General features: G+C 45.8%; 1 protein-coding gene across 1 annotated transcript in view; it reads left to right on the top strand.

The window, feature by feature from the left end:
• The window catches only part of COL9A1 (collagen type IX alpha 1 chain), a 90,578-nt gene extending 75,747 nt beyond the window's left edge, over positions 1–14,831 (top strand). The window contains exons 38-39 of the mRNA XM_059890025.1: positions 5,522–5,599; positions 13,761–14,831. Coding sequence (XP_059746008.1) covers positions 5,522–5,599; positions 13,761–13,948 — 266 coding nt within the window. The 3' untranslated portion in view covers positions 13,949–14,831. The remainder of the gene's footprint in view (positions 1–5,521; positions 5,600–13,760) is intronic.
• The last annotated feature ends 656 nt before the right edge of the window (positions 14,832–15,487 follow it).

The following is a 15,487-nucleotide window of genomic DNA, read 5'->3' as shown; positions in this document are numbered from 1 at the left end:
TATTTTTTTTTGGCATGTAAAGAGCTGCATGTTAAAAAAAAAAAAAAGAGAGAGCTCTAATTGGGGCCTCTTGTGAATTTGGCACAGTTGCCATGTTTTTGGAGGCTGGACAGAGTCATCTATGCAGAGAGCTCTGAGTTCAGCTTACAGAGAGCTGGACCTCTTCTCTGAAAGGATCCCTTAGCCATTCATCTCGGTCCCACTCTGAGCTTCTGTTCAGGAATTCATACCGGAGGTACTCCCTGTGATCACGCCGCACTCACCCGCAAACGTAAACTGTTCTAGGGAAGCCCATACCGTGGTCGGACTGTTGGCTTAGCTGTCTCTGTTGTGCTCCAGCCCACGGTGACTCCTCTGCCTGCATGTGGTCACTAAAGGGCACCAAGGAGCGGTGATTCACAAGAGTGGTCCCCGCGGCCTCAGCATCACCAGAGACCTTGTTCGGAAGGCAGATCCTTCCGCCCACCCAGGCTCCCTGAGGCAGAGACTTTGTAGAGGGGCCCCCAGCGGAGATGTGCTCGTGCAGGGCGGTTGCCTGTCTTCCCTGGGAAGGACCGCCTTGTAAGGTGATGGGGATCACAGCCCTGTTTTCTTCGGCTCTAAGGAAGCCTCCATTTTGGGGGCGGAGCTTAACCTTGAGTTCGTAGGAGCTGGCTCCTGAAGTCCCATCTTCCGTCTAAGGAAGGAAGAGATCTGTGTGCTTGCTGAGTCAGGACGGCCTGCCCAGGGGAGACAGCCCGGGCTGCCCATGGAACTTACCCGAGGAGCCTTCAACCCTGCCTGTGACTGCAGCCCCTTCCCAGATACTGTGATCTACTTGGCTTGGTTACTTGGTGCTAAGTCACTTCAGTCTTGTCTGACTCTGTGTGACACTACAGACTGTAAGCCCACCAGGCTCCTCCATCCATGGGATGCTCCAGGCAAGAATCCTGGAGTGGGTTGTTATGCTCTCCTTCAGGGGATCTTCTTTACCCAGAGACTGAACTCACGTTTCCTCCGTCCCCTGCATTGGCAGGCGGGTTCTTTACCACTATCCACCTGGTTACTTGGTGTCAGACTTTAAAAACATTCTGCAGGTGATCTGAATGTGCATGCAGAACTGAGGAGCACTCCTAACACGCGTACATGACCTGAAAACTTCCTGGGAAGCTGGGAGTCACAGTGCAGAGTTGTGTCTGGGTGGGGCTGGATGGGCCCCAGCAAGCGAACCTTATTTTGGAGGAAAGAAAACTATATTTCTATATTTGAAACCCGAGAAGTGTCTCTGGCACTGAGTCCATCCATCAAGCAGAGTTTGATCGTATTTGGGACTTGCTCCTGTTTCCTGCAGGATTCATGACATAACTTATAAACTAGGAGTGAGGCTGTTCTTTTCTTTTTTCTAAAGACGTTCTCTCCCTGCCCTCCTTCATGCCTTTCTTGCCATTGGGTGCCATTAAAGCAGCATCTTCTCTCAGTTTTACTTGTTAAGATTGGGATGTGGGCAGAAAGGAACAATCAGATTTTCTATATCATTCAGTGCTGACACACGTTTGAAGATGTACAGTTCTAGGTAGCTGGCCTTGACCTTTCTTGTCCTCCACAGACATTAATAGTCCTACTTAGTAGAAAACACGCGGTGTTCTAACGCCCAAAGCTTAGAGCTCAAATTTTCCCTGAGAATAAACACTCCACCACTTGAAACTTTACCATTTTACTGATCAGAGAAGAGATGTGTTTCTTTGCCTTTTTTTTCATCCTTAATAAGAGAAGGGATGATGGGAGTCTGGGTTTGCCATAGTCACTTTGAGGGTGTTTTCCAGGGAAATTCCTAAGCAGACAAGTTTAACTATTAATAAACCAGTTTTACTAAGCTTTTAACAGTTCAGGCTGTATCTTAATCAAATTACTGTTTTTTTCCTTAAAAGTTACTTGGAAAAACACAGCGGAACATTTTTAACAGGAGCTAGTAGAAATAAGCCTCAGACCACACTCAAAGCTTCCATTGTGTTTGAGTATTTTGTTTGTTTTTGCCGACATGTCTTACACACTTCTACGCAAACGTGTTAGGGCTGTGTGCTCATTTCATGAAAGGTGACCCCTGACTGGCCCTGGGTTCACTTTTCTTAGAATTAAATAAGTCTTTCTTGTCCTAAATACTCTTTATAAATGTTTGTGGTTTGTTAATTTTAAGCCCCTTTGAGACAGGCTGTTTGTATTTTAAAATCTTTTAGTGGACCTCAAGCAGACATGTCTCTGTGTCAGTGACAGCTAGGGAAAGTACACCGGCACACCTGAGCCTCACCTTTTCCGGTGTTCATCCTCGATTGAGGATGGAGCAGAGTATAGCTTCCAAATAGATGGATTCAGTAGCAGTTTTGGAGCAATATGAATTTCTCTAGATTCCCCCACTCTGAACATAAAAAGCTATTTTTCTACTCAAAGTGTCTATCCCCTTCCTACTGTATCCAAAGCATCTTTTATAAGCTTTTTATATGTCCTTTCTGACACAACAGGCTAACAGAGGTGGGCTTTAGCTCCCAGGCCAGCTCTCTACATCTTGGAGGAAGATGTGGCCAGTGTTTGCTGAAGCAGAGTAACCCTGCGGGGAGCAGAGCCTGCACAGCGTAGCTGCCGCAGGCTGCAGTGTGGCTGTGTCCTGGGCCTGTCGAGAACGTGTTTTTCCATGACTGACCTCCAGAAAGAGCATCGAAGCTAAGACAAGGGTCTTTTCTTTGATTTGTAAAAGATGTTATTCTACATATCATACAGTGCTGTTAATTAATGTTACCACGCTGTGTTCCCTTCATTCTGCAGTGTCCAAATATGCTGGCAATTCCATCCAATGAGTTTTTACTTTCAGATCTTGTATTTTTCAGTTCTAGGATTATGATTTTTTGTTAAGGTTTTCATATCTCTCCAGAAATTTCACATCATTTCACCCCTTATATCCATTTTTTCCTATGACTTGGTTTACACACACACACACACACACATATATATATATATATGTTGTTTTAAAGAGGCAGTGGTCTTATTCCTTGCAAACATTTTGAAGGTGGTGTGGCTTCATGCTAAAATGTGCTTAACTGTCACTATCTCCGTGAAAGTTGCATTTTAATTTATAATCTTCATCTCGTGTTTTCAGAAAACGTGGCACTTTCTCACTGCCAGCCTTGAGAATTACAGTGAAATGACATTTAAATTGCCAAGTTAACAAGAGAGCATAAGCTGTTAGTTTTTAAAATGCTAATTGTCATATCTTCCTACTATAGTAATGTCATATTGATGATGAGTGTAAAAAATAGCTAGTTTATATATGAGTTCAAGCTGAGCTTGAATATTATGTATATCCCTACATAATATTTATAAAATTTAAATTATCTTCAAAATGTTGATTCATCATATAAATGTTCACACAAGGACATTCACAGCTAAAGTCAAAGTATGATTACTAAACATTCATTTCTTAATAAGAGATTTTTGACTATTTGACAAATGCACAGATGGTTGTACAGATATTCTTCCTGTTTTCTTTCTGTGTGTGATTTTGTTTTTTAAATTGTAACAAAGCTGTCGATATTTAATGAGGTTGGATTGATACGAATATTTGGATAAAAAGATTACGTACAGAACTTATTGTGAAACGCCATTGCATCTTCTAAGGATATAGTATAATAATAGCATACTACTTTGCTAATGGGTAGTAGAAGTTGTCTTCTACTAGGCATAGTCAATGTCATTTAACACCTGTTAACTAAGGTATTAGGGTGTTTTGTTAATGAGGCCAGGTTTCTAAGTTTGGCCTCTGCAGGGGCCAGGATAATGAATGCAGGTTTTGTTGCGTGGCTGCTCAATTCCTGAATTCAATCAGCGGTCTTGCAAATGCACATGGTTGGCTGCAATCCAAAGTACCTTCCCTATAAATAATGAGACAGAAACGAAACGTAGGCACTGTGACAGTGCAGTTTACATTTTGAAACTTCATTAATTTATTTTTGGTGATGCTAAATTTACATGGTTCAAGAGTTTTTAAATGTATTAAAAAACACTCAGTGAAGAGTGTCTGTCCCATCCCTGTCTCCTATCTGCCTGGTTTCCTTTATCCTTCCATTAGGGAATCGCTGTTCTTAGTTTTCGATATACCCTTACCAGCGATTCTATAAAGGATCTATGAATATATATATATTTTCCCTATGTCCTTTTAGCAACAAATCACATTGTCCTTTAGTAAGTCATCTGGGCCTTGCTTTTTACACTTAACAATGTCTTGGGCATCATTTCACAAACCTTCTTCCTGATTCTTCTTTACCCACGCATAATATTCCACTCCGTGGAAGTTCCATAGTGTATATATCTCTTTAATGGATATTTAGATTGTTTTAAGCTTCTGTTCAGTTTTCTTTCTTTCTTTTTAAAGAGTTACGTATTTCTTTCTTTGTCTGCGGCAGGTGTTCGCCGCTTTGCACAGGCTTTTCTCTAGTGGTGAGCGGGGGCCGCTCTACTTATTTCTTTCTTTGTCTGCGGCGGGTGTTCGCCGCTTTGCACAGGCTTTTCTCTAGTGGTGAGCGGGGGCCGCTCTACTTATTTCTTTCTTTGTCTGCGGCGGGTGTTCGCCGCTTTGCACAGGCTTTTCTTTAGTGGTGAGCGGGGGCCGCTCTTCCTTGTGGTGGATGGGCTTCTCGTGTTGTGGAACCCGGGCTTGGCAGGCAGGCAGGCTTCAGTCATTGCAGTTCATGGGCTCTGGGGCGAGGGCTCGGTAACCGCGGTGCACAGGCTCAGTTGCTCTGTCGCGTGTGGACTCTTCCTGGACTAGGGATGGAACCCGTGTCTCCTGCACTGGAAGGTGGGTTCTTAGCGACCGCACCCCCAGGGAAGTTCCCTCAATTTTCTCTCATATTGGATTTGCATATTTCTGATTAAACTTCTTTTCCTAGTTATTGATGATTTAGTCATCATTACAAATGAGACTTTTGTTCACTGCATCTTATAACTGGCTGTTGTTTATATATATAACAAATATTGATTTCCATGTATTTTGTACCTCGCTGAATTCTCTTATTGTCTATAGTAGGTTTTGAGTTGATTTTCTAGGGTTTAAGAAAACAGTCATGTCACCTGAAAGCAGGGATGGCTCAAACCAAATAATAATAGTGATAAAGTGGGCGTGTTTGTATTAATAATGTTCTGACTTCAGTGAAACTGCTATTGTGTTTCTTGTTAAGCTTTGTGCCAGCTTCAAGATTGAGATGGATGGACTTTATCATGTTAGGGAAGTAGCTTGGTACTTACTTTATTGAATGTTGTATCAGTGGCTTGTCAGCATCTACCGATACGATCATTTGATTTTTTTCCCCCTTAGATATCTTAATATAATTAACTCGATTTATGCCTCGCTATGTACTTAGTAAGACCTAGTTAGTGGCAACCTCATAACTTTTTGGTTTCTGAACGTAGGCTTTGCTTTAAGTTGAATTTATGTTTATGCTTTATGTTCATTTTTATAGACATACAGAAAAGTAACATTTCTTATGACACACAGGTGATGCAGGAGAAAGAGGGGATCGTGGCCCCCCAGGAAGAGGTCCCAAAGGTTTGCCAGGAGCTCCGGGTCTCCCAGGTAAGGATGAAGGCAGGGTGAGGTGGGAAGTGGTATGGAGCAGGTGGTCTGAACTGGATCACACTGTAAAGTATGGCTCTTTGATTACCTCTGTTTATCATGTGATAATAATGACCGACATCAATTTTTGAAGACCACCTTTAATGAAGAGTTAAATAGTCTATAAATTAAGACTATAAATAGTCTATAAACTTATAACTATAAGTTAATAGTCTATAAATCATGTCTGTATTCTTTGAGAGAAGAATACATGCCTTGAAATGTTACTTTCTTAAGTAAATACGTTAAAAATTGCTGTGGAGGTCCAGCCACAATGCACTAAAATTCTGGATGAATGGGGCCCTGTCTGTTTCTAGCCCAGTGTTAGTTTTCTCTTCTTTTTTTTTTTAACTAAAACGTCAGAGCAACAGGAAGACGAATCCAAGTTTTCAGCTACTCATGTTGCACAGGGAATAACTGAAATTTTATTCTGAAAGCTTTTCCTTCAAACACCCAGACCCTCCAGAAACCCATATCCCAAAATAAGTAAACCTGCGCATTCCTATCGCAGGAGTCACTCCAAGAATGTAGCCCAGCTGGGTAGACTGAGGTGACACAGTCATGTCTGTGTGACAGCGGGCACTCTCACTGGGTGTCTGCTCTCCTTACACACCGGCTACTCTGTGGCCGAGGTCCAGGCTGTCCCATGTGAATCCGCGGGATGCATCCGCCAAGTCCAAGTGCAGAAGCGGCCTCCTGGGGCCTGAAATCCAGTTCAGGTGAAGAGCGTGAATAGCCTGAGCCTCCAGTAAACGTTGTGAGCGCTTCAGGGCCAAGGCTCAGGAAGGCCCCCTGAAGTCCCTGGGGAGACTGGTCAGGGGAGGGGGCTTATGCAGAAGGAGGGTGGCCCACACTCCTGCCGTGGATCTGCAAAACTTGGTTGAGGGAAATCTAGCAAAGAAATGATCGTTTTCTAATTCTGCTGGAGGCTTACGTAGTCAATCATGGCTATAATTGCAGCCCCCAAACATCATTGCTTTCTAATTATCCATTTCATTACTCCTGGTGATCACTTTCTCATTTAAAATAATTTTTAAAAATATGAATGCATTTGGAGATAGCTCAAACGCTGCCTTTCTAAAATGGTAATTGGTGGGCCTGTCAAGATGTTTTCACAAGTTGATGAATTTTTGTGATTGGAAAAGGAAGCCTTTGTGATCAGAAAAGGAAAGAAAATCTGGCTGGAGTTGAATGGGACCCAGGGAAGATTTTAATAAACAGTAAAGTTGAGGTGGCCAAAGAATTGGAGTTTCAGCTTTAGCATCATTTCTTTGGAAGGAATGATGCTAAAGCTGAAACTCCAGTACTTTGGCCACACATGCGAAGAGTTGACTCATTGGAAAAGACTGATGCTGGGACGGATTGGGGGCAGGAGGAGAAGGGGATGACAGAGGATGAGATGGCTGGATGGCATCACTGACTCGATGGACGTGAGTCTGAGTGAACTCCAGGAGTTGGTGATGGACAGGGAGGCCTGGCGTGCTGCGGTTCATGGGGTCGCAAAGAGTCGGACACGACTTAGCGACTGAACTGAACTGAAAGTCTGGATTCATTGACGGATGTCTAGCAGAAAGAAAAGGAAAACAGACTTTTCTGAGGACTCGTCTCCCTTATTCGTGGTAGGAATAGAATGTTTGAAGGCTAATAAAACAACATCATTACGATTTACCTAATTATCCGTGTATTTGAAAGAGATCCTGACAATTTCTCCTTCTCCCATTTTGTTGGCAAATTACAGTTCCTGGATCAGCAGCTTGTAGTACTGGCACAATTTACCAAAAATACATTATTGTGTCTGGTGACTTCTGCTTTCAAAAAAATCTGTTGATAAATCCCATTTTGCGTTTAAAAATAGGAAGGTGGAGACCAGCTTGTATTTGTGCGGTTTGAATGGTGTCCCGGGACCCTTGCTCGGCCCGGAAGGGGCTCCGTGGATTTGCTTTCTAGGACACCAGTCATCCGTGTGTGGGTGAGTGGTCAGGTAGGGCAAGTCATCCCCGGCAGCTCTCCGTGACCCTCAGCTGGTCTTCCTTGTGAAAATGACTATATGTTAGTCTTGGAGTTACGGCTTAAATCTGGTTTGTTAAAGTCAGGTTTGTCCAGGACTCGGAAGCCTGTCCTCTGTTTCCTTGCTGCATTTTTCCAGCCCTCGCCCCTCCCTTCCTGGTTCTATCCATCTGTGTTTTTCTGTGCTTTAGGTACATTTTCGTTGAGGGGATATTTGACGTTACTTAGGGTGAACTCAGAGTTACAGATTAGTCTTTAAAGAATCGAGGCTCACTGGCCGAAGCACGCAGTCAGGTCTGTGTCTACATCCGCTTTGAGGCACCAGCGGGATCGTTGGTTTCGGGTTGGCTCATATCCCCGTGTCTGCCTAAACGTACTCAGGGGACAGTTTCTCAAATCCATTCAGTCCCTGAGCAAGAGGTTTTGGGGCCATTCTGCCTCTAAATCAAGTCCTCTGAGAGTGGCCCTTGGGAGTGTGGGCTCTGTGATTCAGATATCTGGCTTTACACCTTGACAGTCACTTCCGAGCTTTATGGCGTTGGGCTAGTTCCTGATTGGCTCCGTGCCTTGGTGTCCCACTTACAAAACAGTGATAGTAATCAATCCCATCTCCCGGAGAGTCTAATTCTGAGAATTAAAGAACAATCAATCCATGAAAGGAGCCTAGGACAGTTTCTGGCTATAGTGGATGCTCCAGAAATGCCATTTATTCGAACTATTATTAATGTGACAAACGCACTGCTGCATTTTGAGGTGGCTGAAGTGCAGAGCTGGGCCCTGGCTCAGCCTTTATGGCTTTTTCTCGACCTTCTGTCAGTCAGCACTGCCCCTAACACCTCAGACTCTCCGTCCGCTGAATTGCTGTGACTCCAGACCGCAAGTGCAAAGCGTTGGTCCCAGGATATCACGTCACCAAGTAGCTGGGCCTCTTTAAATATCCTTGGGAGACCTTGGAGTGTGGGTAAGAAAGTGATTTCTGGTCTCTCACAATCCTGACAGGAGGAGGACTTTGGGACCCAGGGGAGCCTTCACCAGGGCTGTGTTCAGGGACTTGTCTGGAGCCTTGTAGATAACACACATCTTAAGTAAAGGAGGGAACTGGCAGAACAGGATATTCTGCGACCTGTTGTTGAATTTGGGACTCGGGTCCTTCTGAATGGAAAGAAGATCGTTGGGTCATTCTTCTTTGTGCTAACATAGCTGATGTATTGGAAGAAATGCAATACCTTCATTATCTGCCAGTTGTCAGAATGGCTGTGCTCCTTCTGGACTGTTTTCGGCCTCTGTCTGCCCTCCTTCTCTCAGCGTGTTCACTGTGAAGTATCGTGTGCCCCTTGAGGGTGTGATGGTCCATCGTCTAATACAGACCTTGGGTTCTTATCATGACAATTGCAGGGACTGTCAAATTGGCTGTAGCACCCTGTCGTCTAAACATGGACACAGATCGTCCAGTTTGCGTCTCACAGCCAGAGGTGGGCAGGGCAGGTGTGTAAGAGGGGAGGGAGGTGGAGTTGGGCTTCCCGGGCATGGGAAGACCCTCCTCATTTAGGAGGATCTGTGGATGTGTTAATACCTGGAAAGCACTTAGCATAGCACCTGGCTTCTGGCAACTACTCTGCAAATTTAGTTATTATTATTCCTCCTTTTATGTTTGAGGAAACACAGACTCACAAAGGTCACGGGCCTCGACAGAGATCTCTCGGGTAGTAAGTGACAAGGCCGACATTCCTGTGTCCAAGTTCTTGCTGTGGACAGTGTCGTGCGGGCGGTCCAGGTGTGTGCTGGGTCTGTCTTGCCATTCTGACCCCTGACTTTGGCACATTTCCTTTTCTGCTCCTGTCCCAGAGCTGTGGGGACCGCACTGAGCAAGCCCTCTGGGACCTTAGACCCTGCCCCCTGCCTTAACCTCTCCCGTGTCTGTCTCTTAACAGAGACCTTTGATGAGTGTCTCTTCACCAGTAACTCTTTGCCTGTTGCCACTGGACTTGTTCACTAGGGACCAGTTGCTTCCCACTCTGGGGATATGAAGAAAAGATATTTAAGAGTGGGCCCTGACTTCTTTGTGTATCTAAGCGTGCTGGGAGAACGAGGACCTTAAATAATCGTTGTGTGTGAACGTGACCCGGACGTTAGACTGACTCGCACTTACTGTACCAGGTTTCTTGTTCAAGGTTTGCAGATAGATGAGCTTTACCTGTGGATCCTGAGTGAAGAAGTCCCCAGACAGAAAGGGCACACTCGCTTTAAGCTTAAGTCTGTGTGTGTGCTTTCTAAGTTGCTTGGGTCATATCCGACTCTATGCGACCCCATGGACTGTAGCCCTCCAGGCTCCTCTGTCCATGGGATTTTCCAGGCAAGAATACTGGAGTGGGTTGCCACGCCTTCCTCCAGGGGATCTTCCTGACCCAGTGATTGAACCCAAGCCCTTTATGTCTCCTGCGTCGGCAGGTGGGTTCTTTACCACCAGTGGCACCTGGGAAGCCCGGGCTCGACTCTAGCATAGTCACTTACCCCTTTTCTGCGGCTGTCCTGTCTCCACTCTTTTATTGGGGTGTGGGGATCTTATGTAAACAACCCACTTTATACACTAATGCCTGAAACATATGTGCTCTGTCAAGCACTAAGAACAAGGTGAGAAATTCCCTATTGAATGCTGGAAATGATTTCCATGTTTTGTTTTGTTTTAAAGCCTGTGTCTTAGTCCCTTTTATTGCATTGCAGGTGTTATTAGGGCTGAGAGGCTGGGCCTCTGTGTGTGTAACATGACTGCCCTCTAGTGTTAGTACAGAGAATTATACAGACGTTCATTTTTTAAAAAATGAAAGGTTTGGCAGTAACATTTTATAGGTCCTTGAAATTTCAGAAAACTCGAACTATTAGGCTGTTAGTGTAGCTCAGTGGAGAAGGAAACGGCAACCCACTCCACTGTTCTTGCCTGGAGAATCCCAGGGACGGGGGAGCCTGGTGGGCTGCTGTCTATGGGGTTGCACAGAGTCGGACACGACTGAAGTGACTTAGCAGTGTAGCTCAGACACCCATGAAGCAGGCAAAGCAGAGTAAGAGCAATTTCGATTCATGCTTTCTCTTCAGCAGTTGAAAAGAGGTTTCTATATTTCTACAACTGTATATATATATATATATACACAAACACACATATGTTGCATATGTATGCATATATATGCATATGTGCATAAGTATACATATACCCGCTCCCTCGTGAACCTCCCTCCCACCCCTCCTGTTCTCCTCCAGGTCATCACGGGGCAGCCAGCTGAGCTCCCTGTGCTATACAGCAGCTCCTGCTGGCTGTCTGTTTAGCTCGGTCATGTTTATGTGTCAGTGCCACTCTCTTCCTTTCCTGTCCTCTCCTTCCCCTGCTGCAAGACCGTGCTTTTTGAGCCCCAAGGGCCAGACGGCTTCTGCTGCAGCCCGGACCTCTGCTTGTGTAGTGCCGAGCTGCCAGGGCAGTGTGCAAACAGCAGACACGCTGTGTCCTGATAACACTGTTCACAACCCCAGCGTTGGCTCATGGGCTGCCGTTTGTCCAGCCTGACCATTTAAAAGCGTTTATATCTGGTCTCTCTTTTTAAGCCTTAAAAGACCAACTGAACCTTTAACTGTCTCCGTGGCAGTAAATCTGAATAGGCTCTGCTTAAAGGCAGGGTTCTGCTAAAGCCTTGTCAACAGGCGCCGTGGGTTAGGGGTAGACCTTGTCTTGAGAGGGAAACACAGAATTACCTGCTTCATCACTTGTTGTAGTCAAATGAAGGCTTATGAGATAAATGAAGGGAAATTACTTATATCTGCTTGTCTACAGCCTTGAGATGTATAGAGTCAGAGATAATTATTCCCTTACAGCTTCGCTACATTTTGTCCTGTAATGTGGCTTTTTGTGGACCTAATAGTAAGTATAATGGGAAGAATGTTATGTGTAAAGCAGTGTCTATAATGTAGTTTTCCTTCTAAAAGTATGTGGGCTGTGTAATAAGGCAGCTGAAAAAGACCAGATCACTACAACAAGACCAACAGAAGGCAAATGGGATAAATAAGCTTTTTCCGGGCTCCAAAATCACTGCAGATGGTGACTGCAGCCATGAAATTAAAAGACGCTTACTCCTTGGAAGGAAAGTCATAACCAACCTAGACAGCATATTCAAAAGCAGAGACATTACTTTGCCAACAAAGGTCCATCTAGTCAAGGCTATGGTTTTTCCAGTGGTCATGTATGGATATGGGAGTTGGACTGTAAAGAAAGCTGAGCGTAGAAGAATCGATGCTTTTGAAGTGTGGTGTTGGAGAAGACTCTTGAGAGTCCCTTGGACTGCAAGGAAATCTAACCAGTCCATCCTAAAGGAGATCAGTCCTGGGTGTTCATTGGAGGGACTGATGTTGAAGCTGAAACTCCAATACTTTGGCCACCTGATGTGAAGAACTGACTCATTGGAAAAGACCCCGATGCTGGGAAAGATTGAGGGCAGGAAGAGAAGGGGACGACAGAGGATGAGATGGTTGGATTGCATCACCAACTCGATGGACATGGGTTTGGGTGGACTCTGGGAGTTGGTGATGGACAGGGAGGCCTGGCATGCTGCAGTTCGTGGAGTTGCAAAGAGTTGGACACGACTGAGCGACTGAACTGAACTGAAAATAGGGACAGAAAACTAAAAACTGCCAAGAAACAGGGAAAGGAACTAAATCTAAGTGAATATAATTGAATGTATAGATTTTGTTTTCAGCTTTTGGCTTAATAGCCAAGTTAAGACCGTGGACACGAGGAGAAATCAAAGTGTTAGTTGCTCAGTCGTGTCAGACTCTTTGTGACCCCATGCGACCCGCCAGGCTCCTCTGTCCCTGGGATTCTCCAGCCAAGAATACTGGAACATGTTGCCATGCCCTTCACCAGGAGATCTTCCCGACGCAGGGATCAAACCTGCATCTCCTGCGTTGCAGGCAAATTCTTTACCATTTGAACCACCAGGGAAGCCCGGACCCAAAGGAGGATCTCTGTAAACACTGTGTTATCCTGGCACACAGGATTCCTTTTACACGCCTCTGGTATCACCACCGTTGCAGGCATCATGTGACGGCATGCTAGTGCAATGGAGAGAATGTTCGCAGAAACGTGTCTCTTTGTTATGGGGTCTGTGACTCCATGCCTCACTGGTTCAGGGAGGAACCAAACAATCTTTGGACTTAACGAAAGAAAGAACCCCCCCCCCCGCACCCTCCCCCCACCGCCTCCCAAGAGCTTAGGGCAGTGTGTCGTTCCTGTTGGGGTAAAGCTCTGATGAGAAGGATTTCAAGGAGCTTTGTGGGGTGCATTGCACAGTCTTCTAAGAAACACAAAGCACTAATTTTCTAATAGTCATTCATCAGGTGCATTCAGGCAGAGAATATAGTTCTCAGGCAGCATCATCCATCTTGTGGATGAGGAGACAGGGAGATGAGTGACTCGTACGGCAGAGCTAGGCCTTCCAGCCACCTGTCTGCATCTTCCAACCACCCAGGGGCACGTCTCCCTGCCTGGAACTTGATCACCCGCTAGAAATAAGGGCGGCTGCTACAGGAGCGTGGTCTGAAGAGATACAGCGTGAGGCGCAAACACGAGTTGGCGTGTATGATTTTAAATCTGCTAGTAGCCAAGTTAAAAAAGTCAGAATCAGGTGAAATTCATTTTAATGATTAATATACATATGATGATGGAATAATTTGATGGAATAATTGTTTAACCCACTGGGTCCAACATAATTCCATTATGTAATAAGTACAAACTGTATCGATGAATTATTAACAGATTGAGGTCCAGGTGTGTTTGGCATCTGAGTCGGCCTGTTCCTGGGCTCAGCAGACATCTGTGTGGAGAGGCTGCTGTATCCGGCAGATGGGAGAGGGGATGAGACATTCCGGGGTCTCCTAACACTTTTCATTTTGCAGTGACTCAACTGCCATGAAGGGATCCTGTCCCACCATCCAGATCTAGTTTGGCCATCCCGTCATTTCTAAAAGCGTCTCTCCAGGCCCTCTGCACACGCTGCCGGGCCGGGGAGGAGCCAGTGCCTTCTGCGTCTGCGTCTGCGGGTCTCCTGCTCACGAGCGTGCCTTCTGTGTGTTTCAGGTGACCCGGGTCCTGCCAGCTACGGGAGGAACGGCCGGGACGGCGAGCGAGGCCCCCCTGGGGTGGCGGGCATCCCCGGTGTGCCCGGCCCCCCAGGCCCCCCGGGTCCCCCTGGTTTCTGCGAGCCAGCGTCCTGCACCCTGCAGGCCGGTCAGCGGGCATTCAACAGCAAAGGTCCCAATCAGTGAGGGGCTTGGTGCCACGCGGCTGTCGGTGGAAACCACACCTGAAGAAGGCGCCTGGGGGAGAACGGCCCCTTCAGTGGTACCCTAGGAGTCGATCTGACCATCAGGTTTAGGACAATGGTGCTATTCAGCAAATCCTTTCTCCTTTCTCTTTGAGGGGAGCCACAGAGCAATGGATCAGACAGACAACACCCCTCCTTTTGAGTGAATCGACAGTCCCATCCCCAGGCTCTTGAACTCACGTGTGCTATCCGTGTGTGGTACGTCACGGGCCGCTGTGCCAATAAACAGAGACGCTGTTTGGTTTACCTCAGTTGCAGTAGTTACTTCCATTTTGTAGTGAGCGCGTGTTCTCAGACGCTCGTTCCAGCTCTGCAAGGATTTACCAGATTAGTTAAGAAGCAGCCCCATTACTGTCAAGAGAATTGGTGCTTAAGATCCCCATCACTGTGCTCCTGGGGACTCTGCAGTTGCTGTGCCACTTGGGGTGTTTTCCTTACACCCGTGGGGTTCTCAGCGTCAGCTTGCCTTTCTGCTGAACTGTACTGTATCCAAACCCATTCGTATTTTGGGCTCGTCCATGTGAAAGCAAAGAAAGAGTCTTAATACCCTACCGTTCAGTAGTTTTATTGATGAGATTATTTATTTTCAAGGTTTGAGGTCACGTCTCTTGTTGTACCAAAGAAGCAATAAACATGGTTTCTTACTCTCTTGCATGTTTTTTTTATAGCTGGGTTCAATGAAAAGAAGTCACTTACAGTTGTTCAGATACGTAAAGCTTTTTAAATACTGGCATTTCTGTAGGCCTGTGTTTATGATGTTAGTGCTTTGTTCTACAGAGAAATTAAAAAGCCCTTTCTGCTCCCCAGAGGGTGTGGCCTTGTGACAGAGTTCTTTGTGTGTTTGTGTATGGTGGGGGTAGAGCGTGGCGGGTTGGGGGAGGTGGTAGGGGAGGTTTCATGGACCTTTGAGAAATAAAATGAGAGTTATGAACCCATCCTCCTGAAAAATGTACAAATACACTTGCACAAATCTGCTTGCATGCTATGGCAGATTGCATGGGCCCCCCAAGTCTAGCCTGGCTCGGGTTCTGGGGGAGAAGCTGCTGCCTTCATTTCAGTGCTGTCCTGTTAAGAACTTCACTGCACAAATGATTTATGTTGTACTCAATTTTTTCTTATAAACTGTATAAAGGCAGCTCAGCTAAAGCACTGTATTCTTATCAATAAGATAGGTATTGCCTGGCCCCTCAAGCACTCCATTACTATTTACATAATCACACTGGCCTGCTGTTTTGTCAGCAACTGTATTAACTACGGACCAGCCGTAACATAGTCAGTTTGTGTCACAGGGCATATGATCACCTGTCCCAGGCAAAGCACAGTGCGCCAGTCAGGATCTTCTCCGTTTATGGAACTCCCTTCTCTCAAGTCACAGGGAGTGAGCCCTGATAGGTGTGATGCCTCACCTCACTGGTGAAGCTTTTCTGCCCTCAGTTGGACTCTCAGCATTTTAAAATCTTAGCCCCACTCATTTGGTTAA

This window comes from Bos taurus, chromosome 9 (genome assembly GCF_002263795.3).
Source record: "Bos taurus isolate L1 Dominette 01449 registration number 42190680 breed Hereford chromosome 9, ARS-UCD2.0, whole genome shotgun sequence".
In the NCBI taxonomy this organism is placed as follows: Eukaryota; Metazoa; Chordata; class Mammalia; order Artiodactyla; family Bovidae; genus Bos; species Bos taurus.
This window is presented reverse-complemented; position numbering and strand designations above follow the sequence as displayed.